This window comes from Grampus griseus, assembly GCF_964374135.1.
Source record: "Grampus griseus genome assembly, chromosome: 19".
Taxonomy (NCBI): Eukaryota; Metazoa; Chordata; class Mammalia; order Artiodactyla; family Delphinidae; genus Grampus; species Grampus griseus.
In genome coordinates, this window is record NC_139013.1 from 15,699,755 (window position 1) to 15,717,401 (window position 17,647).

The 17,647-nt window shown below is 47.8% G+C and overlaps 2 protein-coding genes across 3 annotated transcripts; both read right to left on the minus strand.

Annotated features, from left to right (window-relative positions):
- Positions 1 to 4,933: 4,933 nt before the first annotated feature.
- COX6B1 (cytochrome c oxidase subunit 6B1) lies at positions 4,934 to 13,068 on the minus strand. Its single transcript, XM_082677352.1, has 4 exons — positions 12,931 to 13,068; positions 11,047 to 11,163; positions 9,770 to 9,870; positions 4,934 to 5,125 (listed from the first exon to the last, which is right to left on the minus strand). The coding sequence occupies exons 2-4, from the start codon at positions 11,150 to 11,152 to the stop codon at positions 5,072 to 5,074; spliced, it is 261 nt and encodes an 86-aa protein (XP_082533478.1). The 5' UTR covers positions 11,153 to 11,163; positions 12,931 to 13,068; the 3' UTR covers positions 4,934 to 5,071.
- Positions 13,069 to 15,065: 1,997 nt separating this feature from the next.
- ETV2 (ETS variant transcription factor 2) lies at positions 15,066 to 17,396 on the minus strand (the record flags this gene model as incomplete). Of its 2 annotated transcripts, XM_082677509.1 has the most annotated exons (6): positions 15,066 to 15,266; positions 15,516 to 15,628; positions 16,074 to 16,532; positions 16,789 to 16,848; positions 17,119 to 17,232; positions 17,327 to 17,396. In XM_082677509.1, 6 exons carry the CDS (start codon positions 17,394 to 17,396, stop codon positions 15,066 to 15,068), a joined length of 1,017 nt encoding a protein of 338 aa, XP_082533635.1. The 2 variants fall into 2 exon arrangements, with proteins under 2 accessions (XP_082533635.1, XP_082533636.1); XM_082677510.1 differs by lacking the exons at positions 16,074 to 16,532; positions 16,789 to 16,848 and having other exon boundaries at positions 17,155 to 17,232.
- Positions 17,397 to 17,647: the final 251 nt, after the last annotated feature.

Here is a 17,647-nt window from a genome sequence, read left to right on the forward strand (position 1 = left end):
AATGAAAACGAGTGAAGAAAGCCTGTGTGAACTATCGGATACCATTAAGAGAAATAAATTATGCATTATTGGAGTCCCAGAAGGAGAAGGGACAGAGAAAGGGGGAGAAAGCTTATTAAAAGAAAAAATGGCTGAGAACTTCACAAATCTGAAGAACAATTTGGACATTCAAATTCATTAATCTCATAAGCTTCCCCCCAATTTTTAAAAAATACTTTATTCCAGTACAGTTTATTTTTTTAATCTTTTTGGCTGCGTTGGGTCTTCGTTGCTGTGCTCAGCTTTCTCTAGTTGCGGCGAGTGGGGGCTACTCTTCGTTGCAGTGCGCGGGCTTCTCATTGCGGTGGCTTCTCTAGTTGCAGAGCACAGGCTCTAGGCACGCGGCTTCAGTAGTTGTGGTGCACAGGCTTAGTTGCTCCGTGGCATGTGGGATTTTCCAGGACCAGAGATCGAACCTGTGTCCCCTGCATTGGCAGGCAGATTCTTAATCACTGCGCCACCAGGGACGTCCCTCCCCCAAAATTTCAACTAAAACACACACTCTCACATACACACACACACACACACACACACACACACAAAACGTCTCCCAGACACAATAAAACTGTCTAAAATGAAAAACAAAGGCAGGATGTTAAAAGCAGCAAGAAAAAATATCCTTACCTACAAAGAAACTCTCATAAGGCTATCAGTGGATTTCTCAGCAGAAACCTTACAGGCCAGGGGAGAGTAAGATAATACATTCAAAGTGCTGAAAGAGAAAACTGCCAACCAAGAATACTTACCTGGAAAAGTTGTCCTTTAGAAATGAAGGAGAGATAAAGACTTTTCAAACAAACAAAAGGTGAGGGAATTTGTCATCACTAGAACTTCCTTACAAGAAATGCTGAAAGGAGTTCTACAAGCTGAAATGAAAGGATGCTAACTAGTAACATAAAAAGATGAAAATATAAAACACACTGGTAAAGGTAAGTATATAGTCAAATTCAAATACTCTAATACTATAATATAGTGGTGTGTTAATCACTTAACTCTAATATGAAGATTAAAGGACAAAAGTATCAAAATTAACAATAGCTAAAATAATTTGTTAATGGACACACAATATAGAGATGTTGTGACATCAAAAATATAAAATGGGGGTGTACAAGGATAGTATATGTAAGTGATTTTAAGTTAGCAACTTTACTGAATTTGTTTATCAGTTCTAACACTTTTTTGGTGGAGTCTTTAGGATTTTCTACATACAAGATCATATCACGTTCAAACAGAGACAATTTTACTTCTTCCTTTCTGATTTGAATGACTTTTCTTTCTTTTTCTTGCGTAATTGCTTTGACTGGGACTTTCAGTACTATGTTAATAGAAGTGGTGAGAGTGAGCACCCTTGTCTTGTTTCTGATCTTAGAGGAAAAGCTTTCAACCTTTCATCATTCAGTATGACGTTAACTATGGGCTTGCCATATATGGCCTTTATTATGTTGAGGTATGTTCTATGTGGGGTTATGCTGAGTTGAACATGATGAGGGTATACTATATCCAAATTCATATCATCACGTGGATTTATTGTACCAAATTTCTCCTATTAAATCCCTTTCTACTTAATATGCTTTGAAAGGTTTCTGTTTTCTGCACTGAACCCTCTCCTATACAGATACACTAAAGGGAAACCCACAGCCACATGGACTGGCAGGGGAATAGAAGCCCCAGTTTCCTCACTTACAAAATAGGGGTCATAATCACACATGGCTTATTGAGTTGCTGGAAGATCTGTGATAAGGCAGGTAAGGTATCCAGTGGGGTAGCTTCAGAGTAGTTTTACAGCCTGCAGCTATACCCTAAGGAGGAGTGAGGTGGCAAGTCCTGTAATCAACTGAAACAAGGGAGCTGGGTGAGGAATGGTGTTGAAGCAGTCTCTGCAAGAGGAGGCGGGTGAGAAAAAATGCCTCACGGCAGCTCTTTGCAGGACTGCTTATCTCCTTTTGTTTCAGGAGGAATCACCAGGAGTTCTGTTGTGGTTCGGGTCAGACCACAACTAAGTACTGCTTATGTGGCTCATGTGGAGATGTGCAAGGTTGTCGTGGTGGAACCATTCCCCATAGTATCATCCCACAGGTCATCTGCCAGATATTTCCAGAGGACACGGCTAGTGGCCCCTCCTCTGGGGCAACCTGGCATCAGGTGCCTCCTGATGGGAAGCAATAAGGAAGATACACACAGGAAGGATTCTTGCAAAAAATACTTAATCTGCATCTAATGAAGCCTTTAGAGCCAACTTCCAGTTTATAAGAACTACAGAGGGTGGAAGAAGATAAATGACACCATGAGGAAACAATTGGACAGATCCAGAATGGGGAACATTTTACAAGACAGCTGGCCTGGCCTCTTAAAAAATTCCACTCTTATAAGAGTGGGTGGGGTGGGGGTGGGGCTATTCTAGAACTGAAAAACTACTAGACCTAGAGATCAAATGCAGAAGGTGAACCTTGATTGGATCCTGGTATAAAAAATAAACAACAGGACTTCCCTGGTGACGCAGTGGTTAAGAATCCGCCTGCCAATGCAGGGGACAAGGGTTTGATCCCTGGCCTGGGAAGATTCCACATGTCACAGAGCAACTAAGCCCCTGCACCACAACTACTGAGCCTGCACTCTAGGGCCCGCGACCCACAACTACTGAAGCCCACGCGCCTAGAGCCCGTGCTCCGCAACAAGAGAAGCCACTGCAATGAGAAGCCTGCGCACCACAAGGAAGAGTAGTCCCCGCTCACCGTAACTAGAGAAAGCCTGCGTGCAGCAACGAAGACCCAACACAGCCAAAAATAAATAAATAAAAAATAAACTAAATTAAAAAAAAACAACAGAAAAAAGATTTTGGGGTATGATTTGAGAAATATGAATATGAGATGTTAGGCAATCCGTGTTAGCTTTTCTTAGGAGTGACAACTGTAGTGAAGAAACATGGCATTTTTGAAAGATACATGCTTAAGTACTTATGAGTGAAGTTGTCAGCATGTTTGGAAAGCACTTTTAAATGATTCGGGAAAAAATTACATGTACACATATACAAAGTAGATATGACATAATAGTAACAACTGTTAAAACTAGGTGGCGGGTATAAGGGCAATTATTGTACTATTTGTCCACTTTTTCTGTATGCTTGAAAATTTTCATAATAAAATGATAAAAGAGGGAATATATATATATATATATATATATATATATATATATACACATACATATATATATATTTTTAAATCCCTGTCCTCACAGAAATTACATTCTAGTGGTGGGGGGACAATTATCAAGGATGAATAAATAAAATACAGGAATATTAGTGTAAATACTTAAGAAACCAAAGGGGTGAGGGCTGCAAAGTGTGTGTGTGGAGTCGAATTGGTAGGTCAAGTGGCCAGGGAAGGGCACACTAAGTTGTATTTGGGGAAGAGCTGAACGAAGGAGGGAGTGAGCTGTGTGGCTAAGCCTCGCAGACAGAGCAAGCACCAGTTGCACAGGCCTTGAGGCTGGAGCGAGACTGGTGCGTTGACCTTCTCATTGGCTCACAGGGTTCCTGTCACAATGAAGAGGTCAGTGTGGGAGGAACTGCATGAGCAAGCGAGCAGTGGGAGAGCAAAGAGGAAATGGGAGAACCATATCAAATCCTTATCAAATCAAATAGACAAGATAAATGCTTCTAGATGTACAGGCTATCTCTGTAACTGCTAATGGTGGCAGCCTCTGGGCAGGACTGGGTGACAGGGGTCAAAGGAAGTCCTATATCTTTTCACTGGACTTCCTGTTTCATTTGAAATTTTCACCATGTTTCTTTCCTATTCCTGACACATGCCAGAAGCTTCTACAGTCCCTCAAAGCTCCTAAGCATGCACTAGGCTCCTTTTTACAGCGCCCCTCCTCATGGGCGGCCATTTCAGAAGAGCCCTCCCTAGGCCCATTTTCCCTCAATACAAAAATCATCTCTCTGCTCTTTTGAACATACTTCAGATAAGTTTGTTGCACAACCATCTGAGTGGTCTTGAGGAAACACCAATTTGGCCACAACATGGTACTCTAGCTGGTCACACTGTGTCAGGAGTTCCCTGTTGACAAGTTTGCGGTGGATGATATTTTGTACTGTTATTGTGTGGCAATTCCTTTGGGGACATCAAGAAAGAACATTTCTTAACTTGGCCTACTTAAATGACTTCCAATTGTCACCATGATCAACATGATTAAGAGGAGGCCTAGAAAATACGGAGAAATTACACATTGCACAGAAGACTGCTTATTAGATGATATTAAGAATGTATTAACTTTTAGATGTAATTATATGATTATGTTTAAAAGTAAACCTGTATCTTGAAGAGATACATATACTTACTTATTTCTGGATAAAATATGATCTCCAGTATTTGCTTTAAAATTACCTAGAGGGGTAATTCCTTGGTGGTCCAGTGGTTAGGACTCAGCACTTTCACTGCCAAGGGCTCGGGTTCAATCCCTGGTTGGGGAACTAAGATCCCACAAGCCACGTGGCGTGGCCAAATAAATAAATAAGTAAAAATAAAATAAAATAAAATAACCTAGAGGGAGAGGGGTGTTCACTTGTTGATAATTGTTGAAGCTAGGTGATGAGTACATAGGAGTTTTTATTATACTATTTTCATGTGGTTCAAAACATAAGTTTTTAAAAATTATACAGATAATAAAGGAGAACATACAGATAAATTTTAGCACATACAGGAACATGAGGCTATTTTGTATAATCACTCACTCTACTGTCTGGTAAAGAAGAGGTGGTCAAAGTTTATGAAAAGAAAAATTTAAAAAAACAAAACAAAAAACCACCCTGAATTCAGTCTCTCTTACTGGTCAAGGTACTAATTCCGCCCCAGCTTCTGGCCCCATCATCCAGCTCTTTTACATATACACAGCCTTACACTCTTCCAACGAGTATTTATTATTAGTTAAGCCATGATTCAGGACCCCAGGGTGGGGATCACTATGTACCCAGGTCCCCCTTCACCACCCTGGGGAGAAGGACGGAGGACAGAGAAGGTGGGGCGGAGCCAGTTCAGATCTTCCCAGGAAACGTGCCTTCTGCCCGGCGGTCGTCCCAGGCTGACACCTGTGGAAAGACAGCCAGTGTTACTCCCTTCCTCCACAGGGAAACCAGATGGGTGAACTTCTTTGTCTTCCCCACTTTGCCTACCTGTTCAGTCAACAAGTAACCCCAGGACCTGCTATGTGCCAGTACTGGCAACTGTTCCAGGAGCCGGGGAACCAGTAGTGACCCAGAAGGACAAGAATCACTGTCCTGAATGAGCTGACATGAACTGACCCACTGAGAGAACAAGGGGTGGGGTGAGGGGTGGGGTGGTGGTGGAGGAATAATAACAGGCAGACTCACTGCAGAGCTGTCTGTGGGGAGATGTGTGTAAAGACCTTCAAAAGTGTGACCAGGGCCTGCTTCAGGAACCCCAGAGTCAACCCTCAATGATGTCTGTCAGAACAGAAGAAAGAAGGAATACTGGGCAGCTGTGAATAAAAATGAGGCTATCTATGCTCCAGCAGGAATGCATCTCTAACGATCAAATGCACAGTCAAGTGCAAAAAGGTCCAAACCGGCTACAGAGTGTGATCCTACTATTGCTCACAGATGTATGCGTACATATACAAAACGATGGACAGGCCCATATCGAACTGTTAACACTCTCCCGAAGTAACACTCTGCAACTTGTGGACCCTCTTACAGGCAGTCAGAGCACATTTATTTTTATATATACACACACATGCACATTTACATGCTATACATTAGAGGCAATGGATAAATGCATGGATAAGGAAGACAAACTGAATCCCTGCTCCATCGCTTCCTAGCTGTAATTTCCTCATGCAAATTACTCAACCTTTCAGGGCCTCAGTTTCCAATTTTGTAAAATGCGGATACTGATAATAGTACCTATCTTTTTTTTTTTTTTTAAGCATGTTTGCCCTTATATGACATAAAGCACTTACAAAGTAGCCGGCCCATAGCAAGTGCCTACTTTATTTACACACATACACCACACATCACAAATACTCTTTACTTAAATTGGGCCATACTATACAGACTTTTTCCCCCCATACTATACAGATTGTCCTGCAACTTGCTTTTTCCATGAGTCTTAGAGCTCTTTCTGTATTCTGTCACATAGATCAAGATGAATATACCATCATTTATAACTTGTTTCTGAACGTTCCCCATTACAAACAACTCTGCAATGGTTGTCCTTGTACACAAACATTTTTATAGGATGTGTAGATGTGCAACTGCCACATCTAGAGTATGATTTTTTTCATTTTGAAAGATCCTGTCTCAGGATTGACCTTAACAGTGATTGGACCTGGGCTTCCCTGGTGGCGCAGTGGTTAAGAACCCGCCTGCCAATGCAGGGGATACAGGTTCGAGCCCTGGTCCAGGAAGATCCCACATGCCGCGCGAGCAGCAAAGCCCGCGCGCCACAACTACTGAGCCTGCGCTCTGGAGTGCGCCAGCCACAACTACTGAGCCCACATGCCACAACTACTGAAGCCCGTGCACCTAGAGCCCGTGCTCCACAATAAGAGAAGCCACCACAATGAGAAGCCCACGTGCTGCAACGAAGAGTAGCCCCTGCTTGCCGCAACTAGAGAAAGCCCGTGCACAGCAACAAAGACCCAATGCAACCAAAAATAAATAATAAATAAATTTTTAAAAAAGTGATTGGACCAATCTATAGAACCATCAACACTTAGTACTATCTTCCACTCCCCATCCCTTTTAAGTTAAAGGATCAGGCTGGTCTGATCCTCTGGCAAATTTGTCTTTGTCCAATAATCCCACTTCATGGAAAGGAAACCAAGGAAACCATTCAAATAGAAGGCAAAACATTTCCTGCAGTGGAATTGTACACTGCAGTATCATTTAAAATAGTGAAAAAAGACTGAGTCCAGCTAAAGGGGAAGGGACTATTTTTTAACTATTAAAGACAATGGCTACCCAATAATTGAGCAGTTTGTACTGACATGAAAATAGGTAAACAAGGCAAGTAAAAAAGCCAAGGATAAACAGTATCTACAGTATGATCCATATCTATATTTAAAAAGTACATAGGGACTTCCCTGGTGGCGCAGTGGTTAAGAATCCGCCTGCCAATGCAGGGGACATGGGTTTGATCCCTGGTCCGGGAAGATCCCACATGCCGCGGAGCAACTAAGCCCATGCGCCACAACTACTGAGCCTGTGCTCTAGAGCCCGTGAGCCGCAACTACTGAGTCTGTGTGCCTAGAGCTCATGCTCCGCAACAAGGGAAACCACCGCAATGAGAAGCCCGTGCATCACAACGAAGAGCAGCCCCTGCTCGCTGCAACTAGAGAAAGCCCACGTGCAGCAACGAAGACCCAATGCAGCCAAAGATAAATAAATAAAATAAAATAAATTAAAAAGAAAAAAGTATATAAACATACACCAACACCTACTCACACATTAGCACACAGAAAAGGAAGTGGAAGATTTATACCAAATTTCTAAGGGAAGTTAACGTTGGACTCAGAAGGGGGTGACTTAGGAGTTTTTCACTTTTTACATTATAAAAGTTTCACTTTGAAGATTTACTGTATTTTTTATGAAGAAACTAAAGATTTTTTAAAATGGGAAAATAAAAGGGAGTTCCTTGGTGGCCTAGGGGTTAGGATTCAGAGCTTTCACTGCTGTGGCCCGGGTTCAATCCCTGGTCAGGGAACTGAGATCCTGAAAGCCTCGCGATGTGGGAAAAAAAAAAAAGAAAGAAAAAGAAAAGATGATTGGAAAAAATGTTTTAAATGCTCATATAGGATAAGTGCTGGACTCCCAGCCCCACTCCTCCCCAAATACACATACTGGGATTAGAGACTAATTTTTAAAAATACACAGGAAACACCTGGAAGATGTTACAGTCTTATCAGCCAGGTCAGGAGAATGAGAAACAATTTTTTGCCCCTTCCTCTATTTCTTAAGTTTCTGTGAAGTTGTTATATTGCTTATAAAAAAACAAAAACGAACGATAGCAATAACAAAACACTTATTTTTACTTCACCAAATTTCTGGAATAAAGAAGCCAGGGCTGCTGGGTATAAAGGGTGTGTTCACATCCAGCCCTCAGAAGGCAGTGACAGCAGGCACCCGAGGGGAGGAACCACAGAATCTAACGCTCCCCAGGTAAGGGCAGGCCCAGGTCCCAAAGGCTGGGGTGTGGGGCAGCACCGGGACTGGAAGCATGTTTCCTAGCACCCTGTCCAGCACTCACCTAATGCACGCCCTGAGGCTGGAGGGCGGATATTATGGGATCATGATGTCATGGCACCCAAGATCACTCAGGGACAAGGAGAAATCCTGGGAGGGGAGAGGGTACTCAGACACTTGAGAGTGTGGCCACAGAGGTGGGAGGCAAACCAAGCAAGCTGAGGAAGAGTGCATTAAGGCAATCTGTTCTCAAGAAACAAGCCCCAAAGATGTACATCCAAACTAGAACACAATCTCCATCAAAGGGGACCAGTTAAATAAAGCATTTGTAAGGTAAGGACTTCCCTGGCGGTCCAGTGGTTGAGACTCCGCGCTTCCACTGCAGGGAGCACAGGTTTGATCCCTGGTTGGGGAACTAAGATCTCACATGCTGTGCAGCACAGCCAAAAAATTTTAAAAAAGAAAAGAAAACAACAAAAATGAATGAGGTAGATCTATACGCACTGTCATAAAAAAGGCTCAAGACACACTGATAAGTCAAAGCAAGTCACAGAACAGACTATATAGTATGACCCATGCATACACAGAAAGTTCCACAGGCTTATATATGATAAATGTATATAGAGAAAGATGAATCGGTTAACAGTAGTTACCTCAGGGGAGGGGGACTGGGGAGCGAAAGGTGACGTCTGCTTTTCATTTTACTGTACTGCTCTGTGCTGTACTGTACTGTTTTATTTTTTTAAATGAGCATATTAGTTTTGTAATAATATCATATTTTGATTTTAAGACATGATTTTTTTCATTTTAACATCTCTGAAAATAGCATGCTTGTTACATCCATTTCTGGCATTAAAAAAAAAGATTTAAACATCTCTCAGTGTTTCTTGTAGTCAATGGGGTCTTTGACTTGATGCAATAAAGTAATATTTTATTTAAAAAAAGAGGGTATGGCAGAAAATTAAATAGTAACAACGGGTCTGGTCAGATCAGGCCTAAAAGGACTGCCTTATTGCATCCCTGTTTTTTAGAAATGCATGCGGAAGTAGGTAGGGGTGAAATGACATGTCTGGGATTTGCTTCAAAATACTTCAGCAAAGGAAAGAGGAAAAAGAAAAGGACATGGAGGAAATGTGGAGAAATCTTGAAACTATTCAGTTTGGGTGATGGGTATATTTGGGGCGTCACTGAATTATTCTACTTTTATGTATATTTGGAAATGCTCATATGAAAAAAGGACAGGATTCCAAAAGATGGTGAGCTCCACAGGGACAGGGCATTTACTTGCAGAGTGTCTGGGTGAGACAGATCTGGTTGCCTTGGCTGAGAGCCTGGCTGGTTGAGAGAACCGGCGAAAGGAGGAAAGGGAGGTGATTCTCGGAAGAAGAAAAGGCCACATCCATGCCCAGTGTGATGCCTTGTCCTCCCTTTGCCTCTCACAGATGAGCTCCCATGAAGTCATCACACGCCCCTCTGCTAGGACCCCACCCCCACCCCAGCACCCCAAGGGCCCCAGGAGGAGGCACATACCCAGGATATGGGGCAGAGGGACTTGTACACACGCCGGTACCATTCACACACGGAGACGTCACCCCCTTTAGCAGTCATTGCCTTCTCACAGCGGTGGAAGTCTGTGAAGAATGGGGATCAGGGTCAGCCCAGACCAAGGGCTGGAACACATTTTTGATCAAAATTCACAGAAATCATTTTTACTTCACAACCAGTTACACAAATCCCCCCTACTCCCAAGTTTCACAAAGAAAGCATACCCTTACAAGTGTAGTACTCATAAGGGCTAGACACACCTCGCTAAGCTGATTTTGCAACCCCTAAAGAATGACAGTTCTACTTGAAAATTCTGGGGTCAGGAAAGATAAGGCAACCTGAGAGGTGTGTGTGGGGATTATGGAAGTCCAGAACCAGGGCAGGGGAAGGGGACAGTGGTCTCGATGCTAAGATGCTGGCATCCTGGAGAGGAAGACAAGAGGGGGATAATCTGGTTTTTAATAGTAGGAAATTAATTCAAAAATTACTCCAAGTATTACACTCCTGGGCACACTCCCTAGAGAGAAAAGCATTCACATGGACATCAAATTACATTTATAAGCATGTTTATAGCAGCACCATTCATAAGGGCCCCAAACTGGAAACCAAGCAAGTGTCCATGAATAAAATGTGGAAAACTGTACAGCAATAAAAATGAGCAAAACACATGCCACAGCATGGATGAATCTTCAAAACTGTTGAATGAAGACATCCAAACATAAGACAACACGTACAGTATTTATAAAGATCACAAAAAGGCAAACCTCACAGCGGTGATAAAACCAAAGTGTGACTGCCCTAAGTCTGCGGGGTTACATCTCTTCTGGGGAGAGTAGAGTGTTGTTTTCAAGACAGGGCGTGCAGTAGGCATGGGAGCCCAGAGGGCTGGCAGTATCTAGTTTTGTATCCAGATTATAGTTACACGGGGGATGCACTTTAGAATTATTCATTTAGCTGTACATTATGTTTTATGTACTTCCTGTACGTATGTCACATTCCATAAATACACACACACACACACATCTTGGGGGAAAAAAAAAATCACTGTGGGAACCAAAGTTTGTGACCCTGGGCCAGATCTTAAGCACAGGTGGTGATGAGGGGCACAGACCCTGCGAGGTCAGATGATTAGAATAAAAGAGAAGAGGCCTGGGATGCATAGGTCCCCTGCGAGGAGCCAAGAGGCAAGCGACTTGAGGTGTGCGACCAGGGGAAGGTCAACACTGCACCCCGCGCCCCCTGCCCCCCCATGTCCTGCTCACCCAGGTAGTTCTGCCAGCAGTTCCTCGTCTGGTTCTGGTTGGGGAAGCGGCTGTCAAAAGGAGCAGTCTGGTAGTTCTTGATTTTGGTCTTGATGTCCTCTGCCATAGTGCTGACTCCTGGAGGCAGAGAATGGGTGCTGGCAGGGGTTCTGGGGCTGGCAAGGGGCTGTCAGTCCACCCAGGCCCGGTGAGCCACAAGCCAACGCCCCTCCCGCTCAGTACACACAGAGGCGAAGGCAGGGCAAGAACACATTAAGGGTGGAAGTCACAGCAGGGTGTCTGGGGGAGTCAACTCCTTGGTAAAATCAGGCTTTATTTGTCCCAACATAACACCAGCTGACATTCACTGAGTGCTTACTATAAGCAAGGAAGCTTTATTCCTACAGTCACTCTACAAGGCAGAAAGTATTACTATCACTGCTTCACAGACAAGAGACAGGGTGTTGAAGCGACTTCCCAAGGTCATTCAGCACACATGTGGTGGAGCTGCACTCTATCACTAACTTAACCTACACTGCAGAGGTTCTTAAGGTCTACTGACGCCATGAACTCCTCAGGGGTCTAATGAGTCCTTTCTCAGAATATGTTTAAATGCATTTAAAGGGGACTTCCCTGGTGGTCCAGTGGTTAAGAATCCGTCTTCCAATGCAGGGGACGGGGGTTCGATCCCTGGTCGGGGAACTAAGATCCCACCTGCCCCGGGGGCAACTAAGCCAGCACGCCACAACTAGATAGAAGCCTGCGCACCTCAACGAAGATCCCGTGTGCCGCAACTAAGACCCGACGCAGCCAAAAAGAAAATAAATAAATAAAAACTTAAGAATGCATTTAAAAATTGCATAGGATCACAAAGAAAACCAGTTACTTGTAGCTGAGGATTTATTAACTTTCACAATTTCAAAATAATCATGCCTGAAAATGATATGTTGTGAAATCTGCAACCATAATGATCTGTAAGATGACCTATGATTTGATTGCTGACAAAGTCACAGATGATGCCAATACTACTAGGGCTATTGCCTCCATTCTTAACTGAAGGAAATGCTACATTTTAATTAGAAACTAGCAGAAATACAGATGTAAATTTCCCCCCATTCAAGTACTAGCACCCCTTGAATTCTACAGATTCTGTGGACCCAGGGTTAAAAACCTGTGCTGTAATCTCTCCTATGTGGTGACACACTGTTTTCATCAGAGAATCCGAGAGAAACTGCCTCTATCAGATTATTCGAGGAGTCGTGGGATTACACAGAAGTAAGCAGACCAGTAATAAATTCAAGCGACCCAGGGTAGCGGTAAGGATCTGGGGCACCGGAGGAGAGTCTTTCCGGGAGCGGGGTGATGTGAACACCAGCCGCTGGGACACAGACGCGGTCGGAAGAGTTGTTTTGGAAGCGATCTCCACCCGCTTTCGGGAGGGAGGGTGGACTGCGGATGACGCTGCAGCCCCTCCAACGTCCAAGGCAGAGGAGGGGCCAGACACCAGGAAGCCAGGCTGCGGCCTAGGCAAGCCTGGGGGGTCGGGGGTCGTGAGGGGAGGGACGCCTGCGGCCTGGTGACTAAGAGCACTGCAGTCCTGGTCGCTGGCTAAACTGCATAATATCTGATCCTCAGTTGCCTGCCAGTCAAAAAGGGATAATCGCAGGCCCTATCTCATAGGGCTGGAGGGAGGATTACATGAAGCAATATAAATCGCTTGGAATGTTCCTGGCATCGAAGAACTAAATAATCGTCAGCTACGATTACTAACTGAACAGGACCCCAGGGCTCCTGGAGGTCGGCCGCCGCCGGCCGGAAACCTTATCTCGTTCTCCGGGAAGCAAGGGTCGGGCTCCACAGTCCCCCAGGCTGGGGTTCCAGGGCCCCCGAAGCCCCCACACTCACCTAAAGATGCTCCTGAAGCCCCTCGAAGCTCAATGTGACCCTTAGCAATGACGCCAGCGTCGGACCGGAAGCGGAACGAAGACCGGCCGGAAGCGGGACGAGGCAGCGCACTGGGCAGCCTTCCGCACGGCTAGAGCGCCGTCCCTGGAGCGGTTCAGGCCACGCCCATGCGAGCGAAGTCCAACCTTCCTATTGGGCTGAATGCCTGTTCATCCTCAATCCCGACCCAATCGCAAGCTTGCGTGTCACTTGGAACCGCACGGAGCTATGGCTATGCGAGCTGTGGGCGCAGCATGGTCACCTCTCTGTCTTTACCAGGAGAAAGCAGTCTGGGTCTTGGGGCTGGTTGGAGAGTGGGCATGGGAAAAATATCCTAGCGGAAATGCTCTTATTCGTGCAAGAATTATTTATTGAATGCTTACCCTGACAAAATCCTTGCAAATGACCTACACGGTTTGGCCCCCTTTTATACTCTTATCTCCTTCTCTTAACTGCTGCGGTTCCAGGCACACTGGCCTCCTTAGCAGTTCCTTAAACGTGCAGGCTGGCTTCCCCGTAAGGGCCTTTGCACTTGCTGTCCCTTTGGCCTGGAATGCTCTTCTTGCAGTTGGCTCCCTCCATCATGTCCTGCAGGTCTTTGTTAAAATGTCACCCTATCAATGAGTCCTTCTCAGTCCAAATATTTAAAATTGCTGTCTTGTCAGTTTCTTCCCTACTTTATTTCCCCAAAGCACTTATCTTCTGACATACTGTATCCTTCCTTTTATTGTTTATCTTTTTTTGTCTCCCTCAATATATAATAGAAGCATCATAAAGGAGCAAGTTTTGTCTCATTCACCATTGTTTCTCTAGCACTTAAAACAGTTTCTGGCACATAGTATAGGTACTCTATAAATATTTGTGGAATGCGTGAATTTCTTGTGTGAATAAAGGGGGCTTCCGGGCACTGGAAGAGGAAGCTGGGAAAGAGACCTGCTTTTGCCCCTCCCCTCAGCCTGGCCTCCAAAGCTTCTCACATACTGTGCTGGGTGCAGCGTCCAGGCCTAACTGGGTTGGGGGCCACTTATGCATTCTGTGTTCATCAGCGTTGTAATTATTTGTGGAACTGCCTGTTTACATGCCTGCACCCACCCCCTTCAATGAGATCTTCCCGAAGCCCAAAGCCCTTCCCTGCTTAACCCCCTCCCTGGCTCCCCTGTGCCCTCAGGACAAAGTCCAGGCCCCTTACCATGGCCCACATAGGCAGTTCCAACTGGAGCTTTGTGGACTGAGCCGTGGTCCCCTCTCCAGCCATGCTGATATTTTAGTTCATTGAACAGTGCTGTGAGATCTACCTCCAGGCCTTCGATTACTCTATTTCTCTGACTGGGACATTCTTTGCCTACCTGACTTTTCAAATCAGCTATTCTCTTCTCCAGGAAATTTCCCCTGACCACCCCCCTGCCCCCACCTCAGGCTAGGGCAGATCCCTCTTTTTGGTCCCCCTCTACCCCCTAGAGTTTCCCCATCCCAGCCCTGACCACTCTGGGCTGTCCCTGGCTGGTGATGGGTCTGTCTCCCCACTGGACTGTGAGCTTCCTATGGGCAAGGTCCAGGGTCGTCTTGGTCACTGCTGAGTTCCCAGCATGGCCCATAAGGGGACCACTCAGTAGGCTCTCTTCAGAGGCTCAGTAGTTCCTAGAACAGGGTACGCTCTCCTTGGGGTCTGAGTTCTATGGCCCCCAGCTTGGAGTGGGGAAACAGAGTAGATGGTTTTGGGGCATAAGCTCTAGGTCTAATTCCTTGATGGTTCCTAGCACTGGGAGGTCACACAGTAAGCCCTTTTTGGAGTCTGAGTCCTCTCTTCAAGGTGGGGACAGTAAATAAACTCGAAAGTTAGTGATTGGGTCTGATTCTTGTGCAAGTCCCAGTACAGGGCAGGCACACGGTAGGCAGGCCCAGTGGGGACTGTCTGATTCCTCTGCGTGTCCCACGACACAGTGAGCACACGGTAGGTCCCCCTGTGTGTTTCGGGATCACACGGGGCTGTGGAGGCGATGTGGGTGTGCTGGTGCACACAGGCTCCCTAGCAGACGTAGTTAGTATCCGTGGGAAGGATGCAAACAGCACGCACAACGATGCTTGACCGTGTATTTTTATTGAGTCGTTGCTCCCTGTCCGCTCTCCACGCAGTCGGGATAGACTAGGCCAGGCACGCGGCCCCCGAAGCGGTACGTGTACTTGCGCCCCCCGCTCTTGCGCACGATGTCGCGGCGGTAGTAGTAGCGCAGACCTCGGCTCAGCTTCTCGTAATTCATGCCGGGCTTCCTCTTGCGCTCGCCCCACAGCCGCGCCACCTAGGGCGGAGGCCGGGCTTAGTCTGAGGGGGCGGGAGAGGTGAGGAGTGGGAGGGGCTTGACAATAGATGGGTGGGGCGGGGTTGGGGTTCTGGTCTGTCAGCGTGGAGGTTAGGCCCGGCGGAGCGGGGCGGAGTTGAGGGCGAGGCTGAGGGCGGGGCCTAGCACTAGGCGAAGTGCTGCTGGTGGGGCTAAACTGAACACAGGGAGACCCAGGCGGGACTAAGCGGGTCTGGGAGGCTGCCCCACCTCTTTGGGGTCGCAGAGTTGGAACTCGCGGCTATTGCCCGTCCAGCGGATGCAGCTGCTACGCGCCCCGTCGTGGAGTAGCTCCAGGAGGAACTGCCACAGCTGAATGGGACCTGCGGGGTGGAGGCAAGTGAATACTCAGGTTTCCTGGCCCCAGATCATGTCGCTTCGATGACCCAGGAATCCGGATCCCCTCCTCCTCGGGGACCGAGTCCGGATTCCTCCGTCTAAGGGACCTAAGAGTTGGCCTTGGGGACCCAGGCATCGGGGCCCCCATCTTGGAGATTTAGGAGTTTGGCTGCCCCATCTTGGAGACCCAGGGATCCACATCCTCATCTCTTTCCTCTTGCCTAATGCAGGAGCCTAGGTCCTCCTCCCTTGCTCTCGGGAAGACTACCCGTGTCTTAGTCCTCTCCTCCCTGGGGACCCAACAGGAGGGCCACCGCCCCCTCCTCTCTCGAGCCCCACCAGTTTCCCGGTCCCGCCCCCTTGGCGCCTAGGCCCCGCCTCACTAGACTCCGGCTTCGCTCCCTTGGGACAAAGTGTCTCGGACCTCACCTCGGTGGTTAGCTTTGGGGTAACAAGCCAAGGTTGCGCGGTCCGACTGCTGGCTCGGTTCGGAAGAAGTGGTGAGATCTGAAGTCTGGTACTCCTTCGAAGAGGTGGTGCAGTCCGTATGCAGCCCCGAGTCCCAGGAGATGGTATAGTCCGATCCCGCAGGCCCGCCCCACGAAATGGTAGAGTCGGCGGGCGGCTCCCCGCCGAGGCTCTTGCCCCAATAGGTGGCGCCGTCCGGGCCAACAGAATAGTCCCAGCTGGTGGAGCTGGCGGCGACCTGGACGCCCGACCACGAGTTGGCACTTTCCGCGGAGGTGGCGCAGTTCTGGGCGGCTGCCCCCTCAGAGCCAGCCCAGAGGGCGGGACCCAGGGCCTGGGAGACGCGGCTCCAAGGGACCGAGCCGGTGCACGGCAAGTCTGTCCAGTCTCCCGACCACGGAAGAGCCTGAGGGGCGGGTTCTGTGAGGACGAACGGACCCCAAGTGAGAGGAGCCCAGGTGTCCCGATCCCTGGCCCCCTCGGGGGTTCTAGGGGTCGAAGCTCGCAGCCCTGGCGCCTGGGGCCCCACGCTCCAGGATCTCGGTCATGCCACCTTAAGGGCACAGGCGTCCCCCGTCATATCCCCGTTCCCCCTCAAAGATCGGGGAGTCTAAACCTCTAGTCACAATGGAGGACCCCAGTCCCCTCCTCCCCCCACCTCTCCGCACACACTCACCCGCCCCCCATGGAGCTTCTGGGTACGGTAATGCGGAGCCCCAGTCCGGCTGTGGGAGCCCTGAGAGGGATAGGACGTAGCAGAGTTTAGGGGATGGTGTGCACAATGACTAGAGACTCCCCTCAGCCACTCAACCCAGTGGTCTTTATTTGTCAGGGACTGAGAGTTATTACCCCCGGCCCCTACTCACTCAGACCTGGGACTCAGGAGGCTGTCTGGGCCCCTCCTCCTTCAACCTCTGGAGTTCAAGCCCACACCCCTCTCCCCGCTCAACCCCAGGAGTCCAGGCACGCCCCCTTCCTCCCTTAGACTTAGAAGCCAGCGTCTCACCTTCCCCAGCGCTCAGGGGTCCCAGCCCACAGACACTTTTCCAACCTGTCTCCGCTGTCAGCCTGTCCCCTTGGAGTGCCAGTTCAGGGAAATAGAAGTCGAGTTCAGCTCCTTCTGCAGGCAAGAAGGTTAGAGCCCCGTCAGGGTCAGTGGAGGCGCCCACCTGAGCACCCTCCCCACACACATTGTCTCAGCCCCAGCAGCCTACCCAGACCTGACAGCCTGCTCCCCAGGGGCACTTCCTGTGCTGATGCTTCATCCCAGTTCCACAAATCCATGGCTGCTCGCTGTGAATATTCTGGGTCAGAAAAAAAAAGGGCCCAGGGTGAGCTTAGGGACCCTGGAGTCTGAGCCCCACCCCTTGCTTCACTCAGACAGAGGAGTCCGGGCCTCTGCTCCCTCCTTCCCCAGGACCCTGGATTGTTGGCCTCCAGTGTCCTTTTCTCTCAGACCAGGAGTTAAGGGCCCCCAGACACCCAGACCCAGGAATCCAGGCCCCCAGACACCCAGACTTCCAGTCCCCAGTTCA